We start from the raw sequence: 21,406 nt of genomic DNA, 5'->3' as shown, positions 1-21,406 counted from the left end.
AAAGGTCTTCTCTTCATCCAGAGGGATAATGGCAGCTATGGCCACTGTATACTTAATGCAATCAGATTCACAATCAGTCTAAGATTATCAGCCCTTGCTTATTTTTAAGGAATCCAAATTGCTCTTATTAACTAACACTGTAATATAACTTACAGTGGTTTGTCAGCCAAACTTGCAGTAAGTATTTTAAAGGAAAATGAAAATATTTTTTTTCCTGACTGGCCAACTAATCACTGGGCTGTGGGAATAGTTGTCAGGGGTCTAGCTGGGATTGCTGGCCATAGTTAAATCCTTGAAAGCCTTCTAAAAATGGAAAATACTTTACTTTTGCAGAGATAATTGGCCTAGGCTAATAAAAAGGGTGTTAATTTTAGTACAATGTGCTGCACCAGTTTCTCAATTCACTCTTGCATTTGAGGTGGATCCAAATGCAGAAGGAGTCTGGACTCAGAGAGTAATCCTTGAACAAAAATGAAAGGGAAGTACCTTCTCGTTCTACATGCCACCATGTCCTGAAAAGTCCCCCAATTCTGTGACACAGAGTGCCAAGGAAAGGATCAGGAGAGGCCTTTGGGCCAACCTAAATTCAAGATTAAGGAGGTAGCTTCCAACCACATTTCCCCTGTCTTTATTTAAATGTGGGGATGGTGAACTGATCCAGATCAAGACACCTAGTATATATAGTAGGCTGATTTTAACCTCTCACCAAGAAAAGGATCCACTGAAAACCATGAGAGTACTGCACTCGGTGATTAGAACTGGAGACTTCTGGTTGAAGCCATTATCTTTTTGATCTTCAATGAACCTTGGTGCATGATCTTAGAGAAAGGTAAGCCTGAAAGATACTAAATAAACAAACAAGCAAATGAATATTGAGTCACCTCTAATTTCCTTGCATAATAAGTTCCAGATTCCACCAAAATCATTAATACACGGCTCAATATTTCAACACATTCTGAGATTAGAGATGCATTGCATGTATCACAAATCAATACTTTCTCTTGTTCTGGCATGGCTGGGCCCAAGTGGTCTTACTATGTAAGCACTCCTTTGAGCAATACTGCAAGGAAAGGTATTTAGAATTTTGGAAAGTATTAGACTTTTCAGTTTTATTTATTAGTACATCAGTGAAATCCCTCCTAGACAAGAATGTCATTTGTTTTGAAAAGCATGTGAACCTAAATGCTTTGAGCAGCATAGCCAAACAGCTGGGATTTTTTAAAAAAAAAAATTAATTATCGTGTCGGAAACAACTTGGGAGTGACTGCACTCAGTGGATTTCTGGCAGAGTATCCTACTTCAAATACCAAAACTGTGAGTAGGAAAAAAGAAATGTTTTGTTAAATGCTTCATGAAGCTACCATATGGGATATTGGTTAAAATAGGAGCATATGCATGATTTTAAAAATAGAAATCTAAAATGCGAGTTTTCAAAAGCTTAGAAGCTGGCCTCATACTTTCCTAGTGCAGTACAAGGTTTTTATTTTTTCATTATGGAAGGTGAAGAAACCAGGCTTGTATGAATACAGATATTCCTTGTATTTTCCTGTGGGATCTAATTCATTCCCAAACATTAGAGTGTACAAAATTGAATTAATGAGACTTAGAATTTTTCCACATGAGGCATTCATTAGTTTGCAGGTGCTTTGCATGACATTGTCATTGTCCACAGCCTCTCCCATTCTTTGCAACCATTTTGGTATTTAATCAAGGAAGGTCTGGCTTTTTTTGTAAACGGCAGGTCACATGAAAGAATTTTCCAGGTTCAATATAAGGCCAAATTGCATGTGTACCTGAGAAAGTGCAGGTATTCAGATCGTCTTATGCTGAAAATAAAATGCAACACAAAAAGAAGGCTCTGGGTTTTGTTGTGTAGATGAATCATATTGAAGTAGCAATGCTGAGGTGGTTTCAACCCTCCTGAGCCTTTAGATTTAAGACAAAACAAGAGATACCTGCACAGTATGCTAGGCATTTTTATATGCATTGCAATGCTTGAGCCACTGCCATGCCCCAAGACAATCATCCTGACCCATCCTCTTCACAGTATTTCTGACATTATCCCATATTTATTCAAGTCTGGTTCTGTTATTGTTGTAGTTTCCTTCCACTATATATTCATTCATACCTGCTAAACGCATGACACTGTTCTGGGGATAGGAAGAATGGCTTCAGTCAACTGGTGGGCTGTGTGGGTGGGGGAGAGTAAGAGGAAGTAACTTATGGGAGCATCAGTCCATGCATGCCTATTCAGAAATAAACTAGATCTTATTCAGTGCCCTTCCTCACAGTTAAATCACATTGATGCCAGGGGTGTTAACTCATGGGAAGCATGCATGCAAGGGACTATACCTGCTTTTAGGTAGAATGGAGCAGTCCAACATGTGGCTCATGGGACACATGAGACCCCTCTACTGTTCCCCTCAAACTGGATCCCAGCAATGGCACAGGCATGATTACAGTGAACGTGTGTGACCACCAGCCTGTCTCATGTTCGTCCTGAAGGCCACTAGCTCAACAAGCTCTTCCTAGCATGACCCAATCACTTCTGACAGCGCTTCCCAAGTGCCACTAGGGCAATTTGAAGGCTGCATTCAGCAGGGCACATCCGGCATCCACTCATCAAGGGATCTTTGCCACTCTTGCAAAGCAGCTGCTTGAGTGTTGGTGCTCAGCTATGATGGATTGTGTTGTCCAAGTTCAGAGAACATGATAATGCAGCATAGATGACAACAACCCTATAACAAGTCATGAGCACTGGAGCAACCCATCTATGATAGCAAACAAGGGTGTGTTCTCATGATATCCAAACCAGGTCATCAAATAGGTTCACATGGTTTTGACTGGTTAATTGATGATAATCAGTCGCTGGTTGTTGAGTCATGCAAACTGGAGTGCAGGTTACCCACTGTGGGTAGTATTTTTCAAAATAGCCATGCAGAGAATCCACGGGTGTCACAGGTTTTATTTTGAGCACAGTGGGTTGTTGTGTCACCTGAACCTGGGTGACAGATCACACAAAGTCTGACAGCCAGTAATTCACTCTGCAAAAGTACAATCCACAGGCTCACCCTGGAATAGCTTTGTCACCTATGCAAACTTTAGGTGAAATGTGTGCAGTAAAATTGTTATTTGATATTTATTTGTAACCATCCATAGATTAAAATATTTAGATGCTAAATTATGTCATAGTCACACAGTATTGTGTTTGTATTGTATATGTTATATATTTCAATGTTTATATTTAATCCCCGCACAAACTGCTAAGAATTGGTATATAAATCTATTAAATGCATAAATCTTCCATATATAATAACCCACTTGTATTACTGATGTCCTCTGGCATTTGCTCAACCAGCTTACCCAGTAGTTTTTTAGAATGATGGAAAGAGCGGGCAGAGAGACATATTTGGAAGAAGGAGACAAGCTTTCAGTAGTGCATCTGTTTCTCTGCCACCATGCCTGAATTGATACTACATGCCTCCTGGTTTCAGGAGGACTAAGAACTATTCCTTAACCCAAACCTTCTATTCATCCTACTCTGCAGATTCACACATCTTTGATCAACGGACGACCAAGTGCAGATGATCCTTCTCCAGCCCTGCTAGAATTCACGTCAGCTCGCTATATTCGCCTGCGATTTCAGAGAATAAGGACGCTGAATGCTGATTTAATGATGCTTGCACACAGAGACCTGATTGACATTGACCCAATAGTTACAAGAAGGGTAAGTCTTGGCAAGGATGGTAGAATGTCTGCTTGGTTAAATGGAAGGGAAAATCAGGGAAAAAACCACCAACACGCTGAAAAAAGAGGGGAAGAAAAACAGTAAAACGCTGCCACTTATGTACCTTCTGCATTCCCTAGGGTTGCCACGGCAGTTGTATGGATAAGGATCTCAATGAATTAAGCCCATTGTATCATTTCTCAGAACATTTACTTGGAAATGTTCTGATGAGTTTCTCTGAAAGCCCATACCACTGTCTAATGCTTGCTTTCTTTCATTTTCTGCCCTTGACGTTTTGATGGGCTATATTGTGATTTCAGAACATCCTTTGGTGTTTAAGTGGTTCTTTTCTTTCTTTTGCTTTCCTTTGTGTTATAGAATGGAAAAAAATTAAAATCAATTATTTAGTTTGCATCTTTCGTTGAGTGGGGTCATCAACATGATGCATCAATAACAACACAAAACTGATAGTTAAGTCTGCAGGAGTCTGATAAAAATATTCTTCCTTATTGTGATGTTCCCTTATACTTCCTCTCATTCTTTTAACCTACCCTAAGCAGCACTACCTCAATCATATTATTTAATGAAAATTCATACTGAAATTAATTCTTGCCTAAAATTAAAATAGACCGTTGTTTTCATGCCGGTGTGCATGTGATTTTTAATTATGCCCTTCAATTGAAAGATGCAGCTGTGAGAGTCTGAATATTGCAGAGAAAATTGAGAATTCTGTTCAGGATGCCTTGCGTGTGCTTTTCATACATGACTCTAAAACTGTCTTGTTGCTTGAGATGGACACATTTTAATGGCTGCAATAAACTAGAACTGGAACTGTTTACATTTGTAAACTTTTTCTATGCTGTCCTGAATACTTTTTTGGAAAGCTGGATAAGAATTTTTCAATAATAAAATAAAATGTTGGCTTAAACAAAAGAGCACAGCTGTACTTGAGTTTGTAACTTTTATTGTAATGGCACTAGGCACTACAAATCTTTAAAACCAGCATGCCTTATCTAAGGGAAAACTGCAAAATGGGGCAGTCCCCTGTGCTGCCCATGCGCCAGCGGGATCTGCCACTAATGAAATGAAGAGTCGGGGCTTTCTCAAAGCAGCTAGAAATGAACAGAAATGCTCAGAGCAATGAAATGAGCAGAAGTTTCAGTGACAGTGTTGAATCCTGCCCTTTGACACATGAGATTCCTGTGTAGGAACTTTTGTGGATTATGGATGGCAATTCAGGGAAGTAGTTATATTTGATTCTAATAATTATCCCTAAAATATGTCAATCTAGGGTCAAAACAGACATGATTTTATATCCATATCTAGCAGCCATTTCCCTCCATTTTTATGCTAGAGCACGGGTAGGCACCTTGGTATCTCCAGCTGCGCTTGAACTCTAATAATCCCTGACCATTGGCCATGCTGCAGCAGGTGGAAGCTATAGGAGCTGCACCCAAGGGCACCAGGTTGCCTGCCCAAGAGTATTGGGTACCCGTGTTACATGTGAGTGCTACCAGCACAAAAATGTTAGCACCTAACATGTGCTTTAAGGGAACACATTAAATGTCACGAGCAAATGCACAGTGGTTAGGTTGCTGTACAGAGTATACCTACCTATAAGTATGGCTCTCTGAGCTGGATTCCCAGGATCCCTTTCATGACCAGAAGGGCTCCTTTTGTCTGTGGAAGGTTATGAGATCCAGCCGAAGTTCCTATGAGAACGGGGTTAATCAATCGCCCCACTGTGGCCTCTGCCACACAGTCCTGGAGACTTGCACAATTCACTGGAATGGCTTTTCAGGGCATAGTGGCTGCAGAGCGGAAGGAGGTCTTGACTAAGATACTTCATCCAATGTGGGTATCCCATGGGCAGGTTTCTTTTCAGCTACTCATCATTATTTCCTCCAGCTTGCACGACTGGAACCTCAACATTTTCATTCCAGTGTGGTATTTCCCCTGATGGCACCAGATCTCCACGGCAAAGAATGAGAAGAAAGCTAAAATAAGGTGTTCATTTCACAGGGGTAAAATGAAGGAGAATTGATGAAAATTGGAGGTGGAAATTTGGGATATGTTTGGTATTTCAGCAGGCTTTTATTTGTGACATGTGAATAAGCTGTATGGGTGAGAGAGTCCTATAGATCCTTCATCAAAGGGCTTATCAAACATGCTCTTTTGAACTTTTAAAATGGATGCATTTCACTTATCTATGTGGTTTTTAAACTGTGCAGTGTATGTTGAATTATTTTCCTTGACTTCAGTATAAAGTTTTATTGCCATATATTTTTCATTTACCATTAGGAGGTTTTATAGAAACAGGTGATAAGTAATCATAATTTAATTTATTCATTTTTTTATTTGCAGTATTATTATTCTATAAAAGATATATCTGTGGGAGGAATGTGCATCTGTTATGGCCATGCAAAGGCATGTCCCCTGAATCCAGCTACAAATGTATGTATTTTTCAAAACTCTTTGAATGTTAACACTGAGAAAATATAGCTTCTTCTTTTACCTTGACATAAGGACTTATGTCTGCCCATCTGGAATGTATGGATCTGGTGTTGTTAAAGTTTACAGATAACAAATTCTGAAAGCTTTGTGCCTCTTAGTCCAGTGAATTTGGAAGTTGGTCTTATTAGTTTCAATGCGTAGGAAAGGATCCCGGATAAAGCTCTGGTTCAGGGCTGGGCAACACGTGGCCCATGGACTCAAGAACATGCTAAAGAACATGTTCTTTCTGATCCCTGCTACTTGCCAGGGCAGCGAAAAACCAATTACTTCTACAGAGTGGAAAATAGGTCAAATTTAGCTTGTTCTCAAGTTAAATTTGACTTAATTAACAATCCACAGGCTCAAGAACATGCTAAATTTGACCTTATTACTACTCCACAGCGAGTCAGAAAACCTCTGAATTCCATGGGGTGCCAGTGATGGTAATAGAAATGCAGCTCGTCCGCAAAGGCAAAAATGGCTCCTGCACCCTTTTAAGAATTTGGAATATAGGTTCAACAGCAAGTGGGGTATCTTATTCGAACATTTTCAGCTTCAGTCCCATCCCTCCTTTGTTTTTATTGCTAGAAGGAAAACTAAAGTGGCTTAGGTAGAAACTGGAAGATTAAGAGATGCCATCTTGTTTCCATCAGAACTTGATATGGGAGCACAGGAACATGTCAATGCAGGCTGCAGGGACTTGTGTGCAAGCTTACATCCCAGACCTGTTTAGCTAGGCCAGTCGATGGCCCACTATCCAGTGATGCAGGCATCGGCCTCAAGCTGGCATGCTGATCCTTTTTTAGCCTAAGGGAAAACTCCATTTTGGAGTGGTGAGTGAGACTGAAAAAGCCTGGACTGAACCAAAGGCAAAAGAAGCTGAGCCTTCATCTACCACTACTACCAGCGTATTTTAGTGATCAAGTCTTAGGAGAGGCAAGTCAACCTTTTAGAATGGAGGAAAAACTATGCAAAAGCCCTGAACTGAACAGATAATGAGTGGTCATGGGAAAGGAGGTAGTTCAGGGAAAGGGACCACAGATGGGCCAGATTTGGTTCTCATCCTTTGGTTCTGCATCGCTGCAGAGCAGTGAAATTCCCCACCACCTTCATCTGGTCTGAATTGGTTTTGTTTGGGTTTTAAAGCATCAGCCCATTTGTTGACTTAGATACATTTGTTCTGCATCTTTCCTCCACGGATTCCCAGATGGAGACTAAAGAGGGTGGGGTGCAGCAGCTATATTTTCTGCTTCATCTTGTAGCCTGGCTCTCTGGAACAGTGTTACAGTCAGTGGTTGTAATGGGAGAGAACTGTTGACCTGCCTCCTTCCCCTGATCACAACTCTGAATGCAACTTAAGTCAGCATACATAGAGTTTCCAAGAAATTATTCCTGTCAAGGCAGTGACCAAATCCCAAAGCACGTAGCTTCGTAAAGGTTGTTGCATCACATACCTTCAGCCCATTCTCAGTGATCTCATCAGTTTTGATACCCTTTCTTAGAACTGAGACAGTGCTCCTTGTCACTTAATCAATGGAAGAAAGGGCTGAGTGTCTTTGGCATGCAGATGGTACCCTACCTCAAAACTCCCGTGTCTGCATATACACATTGAATATCATTGAATACTGAGTCCTATGGCACACTGAGAACTTGAGCTGGCATCTCTGATGACTACTCTTTGCCTATGAACAGAGTGCAAAATATGGACCTACTGGAGCACTGGTTCAAACACGCCAACCAATACCCTTAAGAGGGTAGTCTGATTGCCTATTAACAGCTGATGAGAGATCTGGCTGAAGCAGTTCTTATCCAGCAACCCAGTACAGCCCAGTATACCTATGTGTAACCTCTCCTCACTGTGGTGTGTTTGTGGCTTCTGTTTGAGCCAAAGTGACTGTGTCAGCAGCACGGAATGAGCAAGGAAAGAGAAGCCGTGTTGTGCTTTCCCAAGCCAGCACTGCACAGCCTTGCAAGCCGAGTCTGGCATTACTGGTACTACTACAACTTACTTACTTACTTACTTACTTACTTACTTACTTACTTACTTATTTATTTATTTTCTAACTCGCCCCATTAGCCATAAGGCTCTCTGCTTTGCTTTATGTCATCCAGGCTCCTGCTGCCACAGGCAAAGTAGGAGTGACAGAACATGCAAAGCAGGGGTATACAATGTCAGGCCTGGGGTGGTCTAGCACTTGAGGGGTCCCAAGCAAGAATGTCATGTTCTTCCCCAGGACTACTCTCTCCCTTCAACCATCCATCATGTAGTGATTTCTCAGCTTTTGCGCCATTCCTCCACATTCTGAAAAGCTGAATCATTTCTCTCAAGGTTTAGTAACTGGCAGCAAAAGCTATAGCCTACTGGTATGCTGGTGTTTTTGGCCTCACCCCTTTGTCTTTGGCTGCAACCACCAGTGGAAAGTGGCCCCCAGGAGCTTATCCTAAATTGAATCCAGTCCTGGGCTGAAAGGGTTCTGCAGCCATGATGTGAACCATCCCTTCTTCTTCCTTTCTGCATAGAACTGCAGTGTGCACTGGCATATGCCTGCCTCAACTGAACTGTCACTAAGAGATGTTTAGGATTCTTCCTTTTTAGGTGCTCTAATGTCTTTACCTTTTTTTAAAAATCAATTAGAGATCTTCTTGTGAATGTGAACACAACACCTGTGGAGAGAGCTGTGATCGGTGTTGTCCTGGATTTAATCAGAAGCCCTGGCAAGCTGGGACCTTCCTTGTAAAGCACGAGTGTGAAGGTAATGGAAAGAATATATTAGATGTTGTTTATGACATTTGACAAAACAAAGAGACCGTCTACATATTCATCATGACATACCCGGGTCTGGCCCTGCAAGCTGTCTGTCTGGGAACTGTGTGTAAGCCACTGAGCTTCTTGGAGGAAAAAACAGCTGGTTACAATTGACATAAATAAACACCAGAAATTATAATCACCTCTTTTAGTGACTCCTATTTAAATGCACAATTAAAAATCCTTTGCTATTTCTATGGATTTTTGAAATTATCTGGTTATAGTTTCCTTTAATTGTATGAGGCTATTTAAAACCTGGTTAATTTCAGTGGGAAAATTTAGCCATATCACTATGGAAAACATTGGGATTTACTAGTGGTTTACCTTGAATGGGTTGTACCCTTCAGATGTGTTCATTTTTTGTGTTCACACAGCAAAGGTTTCTAGGAAGTACAGTTCGAATAAGTATAAATGAAGATGGCAGAATGAAAATCCAATAGATTTTCACAATCTAACCCTCCAGATTTCAGTTCTCCAGGTCTGTCCTCATACTGATTCATTGTTTAAGCTGGGCCACAGTATTGTCTCTAGGACAGGATATGATTTGTGCATTTTTAAAAACACCACTAAGGAAACAAGTGCAAATCATGAGATTTGGATTAGTGCTCTTTGCACAAAGTATGTTGTGTGCACACACTCTGGTGAGATTCCCAGGTGCGCATGAGAAGTGGCCTGTTTTGCTGGACTGATAGCTCAGACTCTGAGGATGATATGGAGTTGGCTGAACCAGAGGAGTCTCAGAGCTGAACTTCTCATAACGGAATTGTAACAGAGAGGCCTGCACCTGCAGACTCAGTCTCTCAGTACCAGTCTGAGCCTGCTCTGGATGAAAGTAGCTCAAGGACACCCATGGGGCCCAATCTCCCTGCCTGTGGGATTGAAGCAGAAGCAAGACGGGAGGGAGGAGATTTGGAAATGGGTAGTCTCTTGGATGGTGAATGCCGGCCTCCTGAAGATGTGGACCTGAGGGCTTGTCTTCACAGCCGTAGGCTGACCCAGTTAGGGGCTCAGTGCAGAACAGAGGCAAACCCAGTTCCATAGCGCCTCTCCTTCCAGAGACAGGCCCCGAAGGGTTCGTAAGCAAATCTTTGGGTAAAGGGTGGGAGAGATTTTTTTTCTGTATGCGCAGAGGCTTGTGAATGGTCAGAATCTTCTATGTAGAATAAAGATGTTTACAAGAATTGCTGTAGAGTCCCTCCTTGAATGGGAGGGAATGCCTAGCTCATGACAAAGTGTATCATTAGCACAAATTGGAAGCAGAAAAATACTTTGTGCAATTTGAGCAAATCCCATAGTTCAATATCCAACTTGTGCCCATCATATGTTTTGCACAAATTCCCTTAGCATTTGTTTAATCACAGAAGCCTTTTTAAAAAAAAGCCAGCCTGGCCTACTTCTGAGAATAGAATTCAGAGTGGGCAGAAAATACACTGAGGTCAAATTTGCCAGTGTGAACAACTATATTTTATTTGTATATTTCTCAAAGGTTGAACTTTAAAAGGTTAAAAGGTTGAACTTTTATTTAATAACAGTGAAGTACAAAGAATATTTTTAAAAATGGCCTTCTATTAAGTGATCTTTCCATGAGCAAGCAATGTGCTTAGGAAATGCTGCACACTTCTGCTAATTTTAATAGGGTAGTTTACACTTTGTACATGGCAATGAGTGAAAAGGCACTGCAGATTGTCCTTCTACTAACAAAAAGATCTGGAAAGGCACTATCCAGATGAATGCTTCAACATCATTCATGAGTGGTCCTTATTAATTTAAAGAGCAGAAAAAGTTCTGTGTAAGAAAGGCATTGGTGCCATTTGTTTCAATATGCATAGCGCTAGTGTCAAAATGATGAAAGAATATTGTTAATACTCTGGTAAAAAATGTTGTTTCTACTTGTCTGCAGACTAGATGTGATGTTTGCTAATGCACTTTTTCTTTCTTCCCCAGCCTGCAACTGTCATGGGAAAACTGAAGAATGTTACTATGATCAGGCTGTGGCGGACAGGAAGCAGAGTCTGAACATCCATGGGCAATACATTGGGGGTGGTGTGTGTATCAACTGCACTCAGAACACTGCGGGCATCAATTGTGAAACCTGCATTGATGGATACTTCAGGCTGAAAGGGGTAAAGGATGCACTATTCAATGTTCCATTGTTGGAGGCATCATTTAGTGACAGGTGCTCAGTTATTAAACGGAAAAGACATGCTTTTTTTATGAAGGTTAAATTCTAATTCTTGCAGCCTACTCACTGCCTCCTAGATTTGCAAAAATATGAATGTACATTGTGTAGATGTGAAAGAATGCACCTGAGGATCAGGGCCTCTGGCTAATACTTCAGTTTGAATTGACAGAGTATTATTCCATAAGCACCACTTCTCTATGGTTCTGTTTTCCCACGATGGAGGAATATAATTATAACTACCCCTGAGAAGAAAGCCAGGGAAAGATTGTGGAATACAACACACACTTTTGAATATCATACAGGGTTGTTCTCGTGGTTCCTGATGTTGTAAAGTTGCATTATCAGAAGAGTTACCTAGTAGCCTTATTACCTATGCTTTGTGTTCACAGGTGCTACCAGGTGATCCCCACCCATGCCGGCAATGTCACTGCTATTCGATCGGCAGTTTAGATGGCACTTGCGTCAAGGACGAAAAACACGCTTCAGGAGGTGAGGTTCTGGACTAGGTCACCGTGTTAAACAGTATGTACCACTTTGTTGAAATGAATGTTGAGTAGTTACCTCTTTTCTCCATGCCAGTCCTCTCAGAAATACTGTCTCACAGGAGACCTTTTCAAATCTGCTCGCCTGTATTCTTGCCGCGCTTCCCCTCGGAGACCTACTAGTTCTTTTCCCCGCCGTTATGCTTTCTTTTAGTTCTCCATGTTGTGACACTTGCAGCGGGTGGGGAGTGAGGGGTGGGAATCTCTACCCTATGGGCTTTTAATTTTTCTTGTTTTCTTCCTCTTTTTCCTCTTGTTATTTTTGGAAAGGTAGTTCTCAAAGTTCTGTACAAAAATGCACACAGAATACGTATCCAACTGTTTCCCCTGGTGTGCACTCTACATTCTATCCTCAAAAAAGAGTTGTACATCTAAACCTGCATTTGCATCCTTGTGAAGGATTTTTTTTCATCCTATTGCCAAGAGCAAGGAGACTTCTCCTCCAGAGAGACTGATTAGAAATAATTCAAATTCCCAGTATTCTCTTTTCTGTTCTTATTTGCACTTGAAAACCAGACTAAGGCCTTTCAGAAGGGGTCACATTTATCTGCCTGTTTATTAACTGTGTAGAGCTGCAAGTGTAAGAGTTGTCGTCTGATAAGCCTTAAGTAGTTTATATTGTACAGTGAGTACTGTGTTAGGTCTTTCTAGTGCTCACGTTCATTTGGAGTGCCAGAACTCTTCCAAGGACAAATTTTCTTCAAGGCACATAATGCTGATAACAGACACTTAGTCCAAACACATAAGTGATCATATGGAAAAATTAAGAAGAGTAAATCATTATAAGTTAGAAGTCAAGAAGCAGCATTAACCTCATTCATACATTCAAAATTAGAATGATGGTGCCTCACCCTTAAAATATGAGAGTAATAGCCTTGTGCAGACACTCAAAGTACATAGCAATAGATGCATGGAAAACATTTCTTCCAGAAATGGCACATGTGCATCTCGCTGCCTGAGCATCCAGTACCCATGCCTTGATGTACTACATTTGCGCAATCAGCCTCTGCAAGCAATGATACAGATTGTCTGTGAACACAGAGCACTGTGAAGTTAGTACATGGAAAAATTCTCCTAAACTGTAGGCAGAAAGGAGGTTATTCCCTTGAATGCTGTTTTCAGTTATTGCTATGTGTAATATCTAGTTTGGCCCTCATTCATGCTGAGAAACAGTTAATAAAATTGGGGTACCCATGTTTAATTCATGAGTGCAAGCTGTCTGTAAGAAGATGTGAGTGGAAGCACAGCCATTCCATAAGCTGTGTGTAAAGTCTCATTGACTTTTCCTCTTCCTTTCCCATCCCTTTTTCCTTATGTATCATTCCTATTTTAGATTGTAAGCCTGTAGGTCAGGGCTGCATCATAACTGTCTTGTTTTAGTATTATCTAAACAAGTGATTGTATATTAGGCATTGTGAGAGATTTTTGGCTAAGACTTTGGATACTTGGGAAGGTGAAAAAGTCCAAATTATGTCATTTTTTAGGAGCACAGAGGTTTGACAGGTAATGGTAAGAACTCTGTTTTTTTTAAGTGTTTGTACTGCTGTTTTTGTTCTACAAGGCTACCTGTGTTTGGTTCACAGGGTGCTATGCACGTATACATGCATATGTCCCAGTCAAAAAACTTTCTATAGTCCTGTCAAGGAACCCCTTTGAAAAGGAACTGGACTTTAGACATTTAGCTGTCAACTCCCATGTCAACTCCATTAAAGGAGGATGGCTAGCACTTTCCCACTTTCCCATGCTTCTAGACTTTCAGGAAAAGATGAAAAAGTAGGAAGAACCTAACATGAGTGAAGTCCAAAGCAACCTCTTGAAGGATTTCTCCACAAAGGGGCTAGTCTGCCAGACATTCCAGTTTGCCAGGCAAAGATCACTTGCTGCTTTGGTAGGTCCTGACAGAATTCCTTTTGACAGCTGTCAAGAATTAAAAATAAAGCTCTTGGCAGCCTCTGATCAGTGCACATGAAAAATGCCTGGTGAATTTTGATTGCAGGCATTCCCCAAGATGTTATGCAGGCAAGATATTATATAGGACTTGGTTCAGGTTAGTACGATACAAGAGCACCTTGCCACCTAAAATGGAGCAGAATATTATGGGATTCCAATTTCTCTCTCTCTCTCTCTGTCTCTTGGGCAATACCTGTCTGTCTGTCTGTCTGCATGTCTTTCCTTCTCTCTCTCTCTTTTCTCAATGAAACCCACACTGAGACAGGAAGAAAATATCTAGCTTTAGTATCTGCATTTAAAATATAGTCATTTGCTGTAACTGTGTATGAAATTGTGCTACCCAGTTGAGAAGGAAGGGAAGAAAAATCTATGTATTGAGTCCAGCAGTGAGTCACTAGTACAAGCTGCTTCCATGAAGCCAGGAAAAATGGTAGTTATCCATAAAATGTCAACCAAAAAAGCCAATTTGCTTCAATCTATGTAAGCCAGAAAAAGCTGGGAGTTATTTGAAGAAAAGCCCAAAAACACATTTTACATTTCCACTGGATTTTGTTTGAATGTTTGCAAATTAGTTGGCTACAGAATTAGACTCAGAGTGTTCATCAATGGCACTTTCTCACACTGAGGAGAGATAACAAGTGGGGTATGGCAGGGCTCAGTCCTGGCCCCAGTGCTCGTTAACATTTTCATTAAAAATATGGATGAGGAAGTGCAGGGAATGATGCTCAGATTTGCAGATGACACAAAACTGCATCAATATAAGATGGGTAATACTTAGCACAACGATACTGTAAGTGAGAAGGATCTTGGAATTGTTGTAGATTACAACATTGTGAATATGAATCAATAATGTGATGTGTCTACAAAACGGGGCAGATGCCATTTGAGGCTGCATTAATAGAAGAATCACTTCCAAATCATGTGAAGTACTAGTTCCTCTTTACTCAGAATGGGTTAGGCTTCATCTGGAGTACTACACCCAGTTTTGAGCACCATAGTTTAAGAAAGATGAAGACAAGCTGGAAAGCGTTCAGAGGAGGGCAAGAAGGATGATCCAGGGACTAGAAACAAATCCCTGTGAGGAGAGAGTGAAAGAAATGGGCATGCTTTGCCTTGAGAAGAGAAGACTGAGGGGAGATATGTCAGCACTCTACAAGTACTTGAAAGGCTGTCAGAAGAAGGAAAGGATTTCTTGTCAATCACCCCAAAGTGCAAGACATCGAATAAAAGGCTCAAGTTACAGGAAGCGAGGTTCTGGCTGAACATCAGGAAGAACTTCCTGGCTATTGGAGCAGTCCGACAATGGAACCAATTGCCTAGGAAAGTTGCGGGCTCTCCCATACTAGAAGCATTCAGAATGCAACTAGACAGCCATCCGAGAGGGATGATTTAACTAGGAGTCCTGCACTAAGAAGGGACCTGGATTTGATGGCCTTACAGGCCCCTTCCAACTCTATTATTCTATGGTTCTATGATTCTATAAATGCACATTAGGTATACTGAAATTGATTTTGTAGCTGCTAGCTGTTTGCTGTGCAGAAAAAGGTTTACTTGCACTCAGTGATTTTTTTGTAAGAAAAAAGGAAAAAAACTCATGAAATTATTTACCTTTCACATGTAGTCAACCACTGTACACACACCTACACACGTCAGTTGTGTAAGGAAACATAACGGTCGCCGCCCGCACTAAGCATTCAGCACGCAACCACACAACTCATTACAAGCCGAGCAGCACCACAAGCCGAGCAGCACCACAAGCCGAAAAGCACCATCACAACCAGCGTGGACGAAGTACTCATGCATCGGATTCGACACTGAAGCAGCCCGCATGCACCATTTTAATGATTTTGCTGCCAACCTGCTACGCTCAACAGGGCAATTCGAATCCATGTGGACCAAACATCAAATTTTCAAACGTTACTTTTAAAACTTGGAAAAACTGTCGAAAAAAGGTGCCAGAACTCTGTTCCAGTGCATTCTATGACAAAACAGCACTGCTTGCACTAAACAGAAAAACCTGCCTCTGAGGGAAGTGGTAGTAATGAATGATTCCTTCAGAAGTTAAAGGTTGTGCATGTTATCTTTGTGGTACTCTAAGGCAAAGGATCACTGGATACAGCTATAATGTCAGCAATGTATTCTGCAGTCATGGCGTAGCAGTACTTTCTGTGCTGGTACAATCACTGGCTGCCGCACTGACATCATTAAGGAACATCATGTTTGCTGCATATTCACGAAATGTCTGAACGTGCAAGCTGATCAGCATCTGACTTTATGTAAAATCTAATCCTATAGATAACACACACATGCCCCAAGTTTCTTAAACATCTTTGTGAGCATGCATCAAGCCTGAAGTAGTCAATTTGACTATTTGTGGTCCAGCTATCTTAGCTCAGAATGTACACCATTTTTGCCTGCAATACGCTTGAGAATAACTTTGCATCAATACTTTAGGTATTTGTTGCTTGTGTGACATTTATTGACTGGATTCTCATGACATGACAACCATCATGACTAACTAGCCATGGTAGGTTGTCATGTTATCAGAATCTACAACATCTTCTGCAGCATGGCTTTTTTTGAGGTGGGGATAGGAGAAGACAAGCCAACCTGACAATCTACCTAGCTCCAGGGATTGTTTGACCTAGGATGGGTTACCAGGAGATGCATTCTGTCTGAGGGGACTGGCTAGCAAAACATGTGATAAGAGTATCAAATTCTCCTGCTCCTCTTTGTGATCCCCTCACACCATCGCCACCAATAGCCTTTCCCTCAATGCCCAGAGATCATCCCTGGCTCTTAAAAAAAATGGACACAGAAAATTGCTCAAGTATTTTTATAGTTTTAAGAAATTTGGCAGTCTTTTGCATATAAAGAAACTCACAAGTATGGCTGTATGATATATTTTGTCTTACCTTGTCAATAGTCTTACAAGTTTCAGCTTGAGCCTGAAAACAGATTTGACAAGATCGACAAAATCAGCCTGACTACAGGCTATTTTGCACACAGTTCTCAATTGCTTGGTTAACAATTGGAAAATAAAGGGTGGGGAAAGCAGCAAAACTAGATGCACCAAAAGGGGGTGTTAAAGGTTTTTGTTGCATTAAAATAAAACAGGTAGCAGAAGCAATAATTTAATCTAGTGTAAAAGTTTTGTTGAACACCCCCGCACCACTCATTGGCACAAGGATCAACAATATCCTGATTAATATTAAAATGTTCAAGTAACTCAGTGGAAATCTAATTTTCAAATACCTCATAATTAAGAATAGAAACATTAAAGCACCAGAAACCATTAGATGCTAGCCAATCTGAAAATACTGACTCCTACCAGACTGGGAATGGTCTGAGACTACCAGTATATCAATCCTTCAAACATGAATTTGACAGCAAGAATGTATCAACCCCAAAACAAAAGCAGTTCTGATGGATAGATAGAATGAAGGTGTGCTCTTTCTCTCCAGGAGACAAAATTTTGCAAGCATCCATCAAACTAACTTCAGCCATATAGGCCTGAAGTGCAAACCTCACCACTGTTTTCCTTTTGAGTGCATTGAACACTCCTGTCTAGCAGAGGAGATAAAATCTCATTAAAGTCCTTGGCCACAATCAAATACTCTGAAGTGGTGTCAACCAATTTGCTAAAAAAAAATCATGAATCACAACAGGAGAATGATTATTAGACCCATACATATTAATCCTGGAGATAATTTTAGCAATAGTTTTCAACCAGAATAAGAAGTGGCCATTGGGATCAAAAGTTACATGTTGAACTGAAAAGTTGCTTATGAATCCAAATAGCAATCCCTTTAAACTGCATCAAAGTGTGTGTCACACAGGCCTCCCCAGCCCAGCCTTTTTTCAACGAATGTTCAGCAGCAGCCATCCGCCGGGCTTTCCTGTAAAAAGAAAGAAAGGCCACATCAGCAGTAAGCTCTTTCACTTAGCAAACACTTTCTTCTGCTGATTTAAATTCTGCAATCCCCTGACATTCCCTGAAATCGTATTAAACATAGAAAAAAATGTTGCTCCCCCTCCACATTCCTTCTCCTTCTCCTTCTCTTGTATATCACCCAATAGCAAAAGCTCTCTGCACCGGTAACAATTATTCACAGAATGCAAAATACAATTACAGTAAAAACAACAAAAAATTTTAATGTAAAACAACAGAAATAATGAATGTAAAACAACAGAAATAATGAAAATGTCTTTCATATCTGTTAAAAGAAAAAACAACTGACATGTGCCACTGGTATGCCACTAAATGCTATTAGTGGTGTAGTCCTAACATGTACTGAAGAGGTGTTTGTGATCCGCTGAACTCAGAGGTTTACTAGCATCCAATGCAAAATATTAGGTGCAGCAGTGATGATATCCAGGCAGACATTTTTGGCCAACTAGATTTAGGGCTGACAAGGAAGGAGGCTGGGGGGCAGATTAGAAGGGGCACTAACCTGTAGCTACTGCCCCATCCTTTTCCTATCTCTGGAATGCCCACTTTTTCCACTCCAAGGCCCAGATGTGACCTGGGGATGGGACAACTGGTGTGGTTCCTTCAGAGTTCAAGCACCACAGGTAGAGGGCTCTGAAAAGTCCTGTGGTCTCCAGGATAATGTCAGGACACCATAGGCTTGCACCCTAGAGTCTATTAAAAGTGTCGGCATAGAGGGCAGTGTAACCTACTACTACATAGATAAAATAACTGGCAGCAGGTTGGCCTCCATGGGTATCTTTTATGGAATATATGAAAAAGTTACCTACTTTTACAGAAGTTGGTTACTTTTAAAGGATGCAGTACATAAAGCATAGGTATAATATATCTCAGTCTAAAGATCAAACCAATATTTATTACATTAAACCTTACAAAATCCCTTATTGTAAAGGCGAGGCGAGGCAAGGCAAAAAGAATGTAAGTCAAATATCAAATACTCCACATAGTGCCTACATTGCCCACCACAGAAGGACCATGGCAGAATATGTCTGTGAAATGATTATACTGATATGATGAATGACTTGCTGAACTTACTGCTTGCGTCATCTTGCTGTAGACCTGCTTCCTGGATTCTGCCACTGCAAACCTGGCTTTGGAGGAGAGCGGTGTGATCGCTGTGCCCTGGGTTACAAAGGCTTTCCGCACTGTGTACCCTGCAACTGCTCTTTGAAAGGCAGTTTAAACGATGACCCTTGCCAAGGGCCCTGCAGGTGCAAGGTATGGCTCGCAGTCAACTTTTTTTTTTTTTTTTCAGAGCTTGAACTGTTCATCTGTACTAAAAAAGATAAGAATCCCTTTGGCTCACCTTTCTTCTTGTTCCCTGAGTGGAAAGCAATTGAGAGTCCCCTCTGGAAGTAAATATTTCTGATGTCAGTGTGATCTCTTAGGGCATAATTCTATGCATTCTTAGATGGGAACAGGTCCCAAACTCCTCAGCTTTTCCCAGACATTCATGTTGTTGTGAGAGAACTGGGTGACCAGGCTGGTTCTTGGCCTGCCATTCACTCCCACTGCAGCCTGGATAGCAACCCAGAGCTGTGTGTTCAGACATCACACTAAGCAACTCAGGAGCAGAGCATCTCTTGGTTGTTTAGCTCAGGGGGAATAATCAGAGCTGACCGTCAGCACACACATTTGCTTGCTCCAGCTCTTTCATGACTGTTCTGTTCTTACGAAAAGCTTGGGTAATCATGACATCCAGACCATTTTGGAGAGTGTCTGGCCAGTTGCCTGGATAATGGGAATGCTGATCCTCTCTCCCTTCCCTCAGAGTGAGGGCAATAGACCAGTCCTCATGGACATCATCACATAGCAAAAACTGCTTAGAAGCATTGTGCTATTACACTGCCACATTCAGTGCGTCATCCCTGACTGTCTGGGATCATACAGTGAAAAAGTCGTTTCAGTTTTTAAAAAATAGTGCCAAAGCAGCAAGAGATTGGAGAAATAATGGTTGTGAAAAGGCCTGACAAATGCAAAAAAGAGCACAGTGGAAGGTTTTCTGCTGACACTTTTCATTGACCTAAATGGCATCTTTCACGTGAAAAGTCAAACTTCAGCACACTGGGGGATATAAGTTTCACTTCGATGAAGATCGGTGGAGATGTTCTAGAGTAAGCAGAATCTGGGTTTCAAGATTGATGACCCTATTTTGCATTATCTGGAAAATTCTGGGGGAATGTCTGAGTTTTTAGTATAAAATTAACCCTCAACTGAGGTGGGATGAACAAGTGACTTCAGCAGTGCAAGAGTAGGTTCCAGTTTATTTACATATAAATAATACCATCCATGCATGTGGCACTTCACAAAAAACAGGTTTAACAGGTCACCTACCCCAAGAAGATTTCTGTTTTTCATTTTATATGCTTTTGAAATTCCATGGATAGGGTCAAGAGTGTGCATGTCCATCCCATGTGGTTCTTATCAAATCAAGAGAGAGGATTGTGGCCGCATGGGAAGAATAAAAATGATTGGTCTGTTGATATGGTTCTGACCCTCCTAACTTTGCCACAGCTGCATAGGAAGGTGTTGAGATGTGATGGTTTCCATACCAAGGCATGGAGCGCTTTTATATAGACCTGTCAATCAACAAGCTGAAAAATAAAAACACAGAGAACAATGTTCATAGACATGCTTTCAGATGGTGGTGATACTACATTAAAGGTGGTGATACTACATTAAAAAAAATCTTAGAATCTCATTCTTAAACATAGCACACAAAAGTTAAGTTCATTGGAAATCAGTGGCACTTTCATCCAAGTAATATGCTTAGCAAACTCACATATCATTTCAATTTTGTATTTAAGTTCCACTGTTGTATCTGCAATGTCAGGGTTATTTAAAATATATATTGCATTTTAAAAAGTCCAATGCAGTTAGGTCTGAGTAGCATGGTTAGCTTGGGATCTTATGTGACCCACCAGATGACTAAATTATTCTTTAAACAATTTACGCTTCATTGTGATATATATTTTATTATTAGTTATTAATTTTTGCATTGCTCTTTTGCTTAAGGTGCATTTGAGTCAATGTAAAAACAACTTTAAAAAATAAAATATGTAAAATATAAAAGGTAAAACATTTGTCCAGTCAGGGGTTAATATTAATTTTTATTATTAAAATAAAATGAAAGCACAAAATGAACAAAATATGGATTGCTTTAGCAATAAAGTGTGAACTAATAGTTTAATGTGCATTTTCAGGACTATGTGGAAGGACAAAACTGTGATCAGTGTAAGCCAGGCTTCTTTAACCTGCAGCAAGACAACCCCCAGGGCTGCGAACCATGTTTCTGCTCAGGAATAACCAGGAATTGTGTGGGCTCTCGCTGGACCTACAGCACTGTAAGGAAAAGGAAATTCATTGTATATGCACTGCCAGTGTGTCCTTTCTTTTAAAAATGGTCTTGCTTCAAGATATCCTTATGCTGTGGTATACTTGCAGAAAGTTTTCCCGAAGAATAAGATAAGACCATTTTTCACATGGAAAAGCCAAATGGAAATTTTTACACTGGAGAGGTGTTCTACAACACATGCCAAAGAGGAAAATGAAAGCAAAATTAATCCAGGCAATTGTTCTTTGAGCATCGGTGGGAAAAGGATGAGACAGAAATTGTATAGTTCTCGTATGTGTGACATACAATCTCATACAAGTGGACTTCTTGTGTAACAGGATTTACCTTTCCATTACTCCCCTCAGCATACCCATGTACCCA

General features: G+C 40.8%; 1 protein-coding gene across 10 annotated transcripts in view; it reads left to right on the top strand.

The window, feature by feature from the left end:
- The window catches only part of LAMA2 (laminin subunit alpha 2), a 475,192-nt gene that overhangs the window by 178,337 nt on the left and 275,449 nt on the right, over nucleotides 1–21,406 (top strand). For all 10 annotated transcript variants that reach the window (XR_006414199.1, XM_044424782.1, XM_044424799.1 and 7 more), the window contains exons 5-11: nucleotides 3,548–3,727; nucleotides 6,092–6,181; nucleotides 8,856–8,973; nucleotides 10,971–11,149; nucleotides 11,598–11,697; nucleotides 18,749–18,909; nucleotides 20,895–21,035. Coding sequence is in view for 9 of the 10 variants with exons in the window: in XM_044424782.1 (XP_044280717.1) it covers nucleotides 3,548–3,727; nucleotides 6,092–6,181; nucleotides 8,856–8,973; nucleotides 10,971–11,149; nucleotides 11,598–11,697; nucleotides 18,749–18,909; nucleotides 20,895–21,035 (969 nt within the window). In the remaining variant the exon portion in view is untranslated. The remainder of the gene's footprint in view (nucleotides 1–3,547; nucleotides 3,728–6,091; nucleotides 6,182–8,855; nucleotides 8,974–10,970; nucleotides 11,150–11,597; nucleotides 11,698–18,748; nucleotides 18,910–20,894; nucleotides 21,036–21,406) is intronic.

The sequence above is a fragment of the Varanus komodoensis genome, unplaced genomic scaffold, assembly GCF_004798865.1.
Source record: "Varanus komodoensis strain SLA01 unplaced genomic scaffold, ASM479886v1 scaffold1, whole genome shotgun sequence".
NCBI classification, from domain to species: Eukaryota; Metazoa; Chordata; class Lepidosauria; order Squamata; family Varanidae; genus Varanus; species Varanus komodoensis.
The sequence above is the reverse complement of the archived record's forward strand: the minus strand, read 5'-3'. Positions and strand labels throughout refer to the sequence as shown.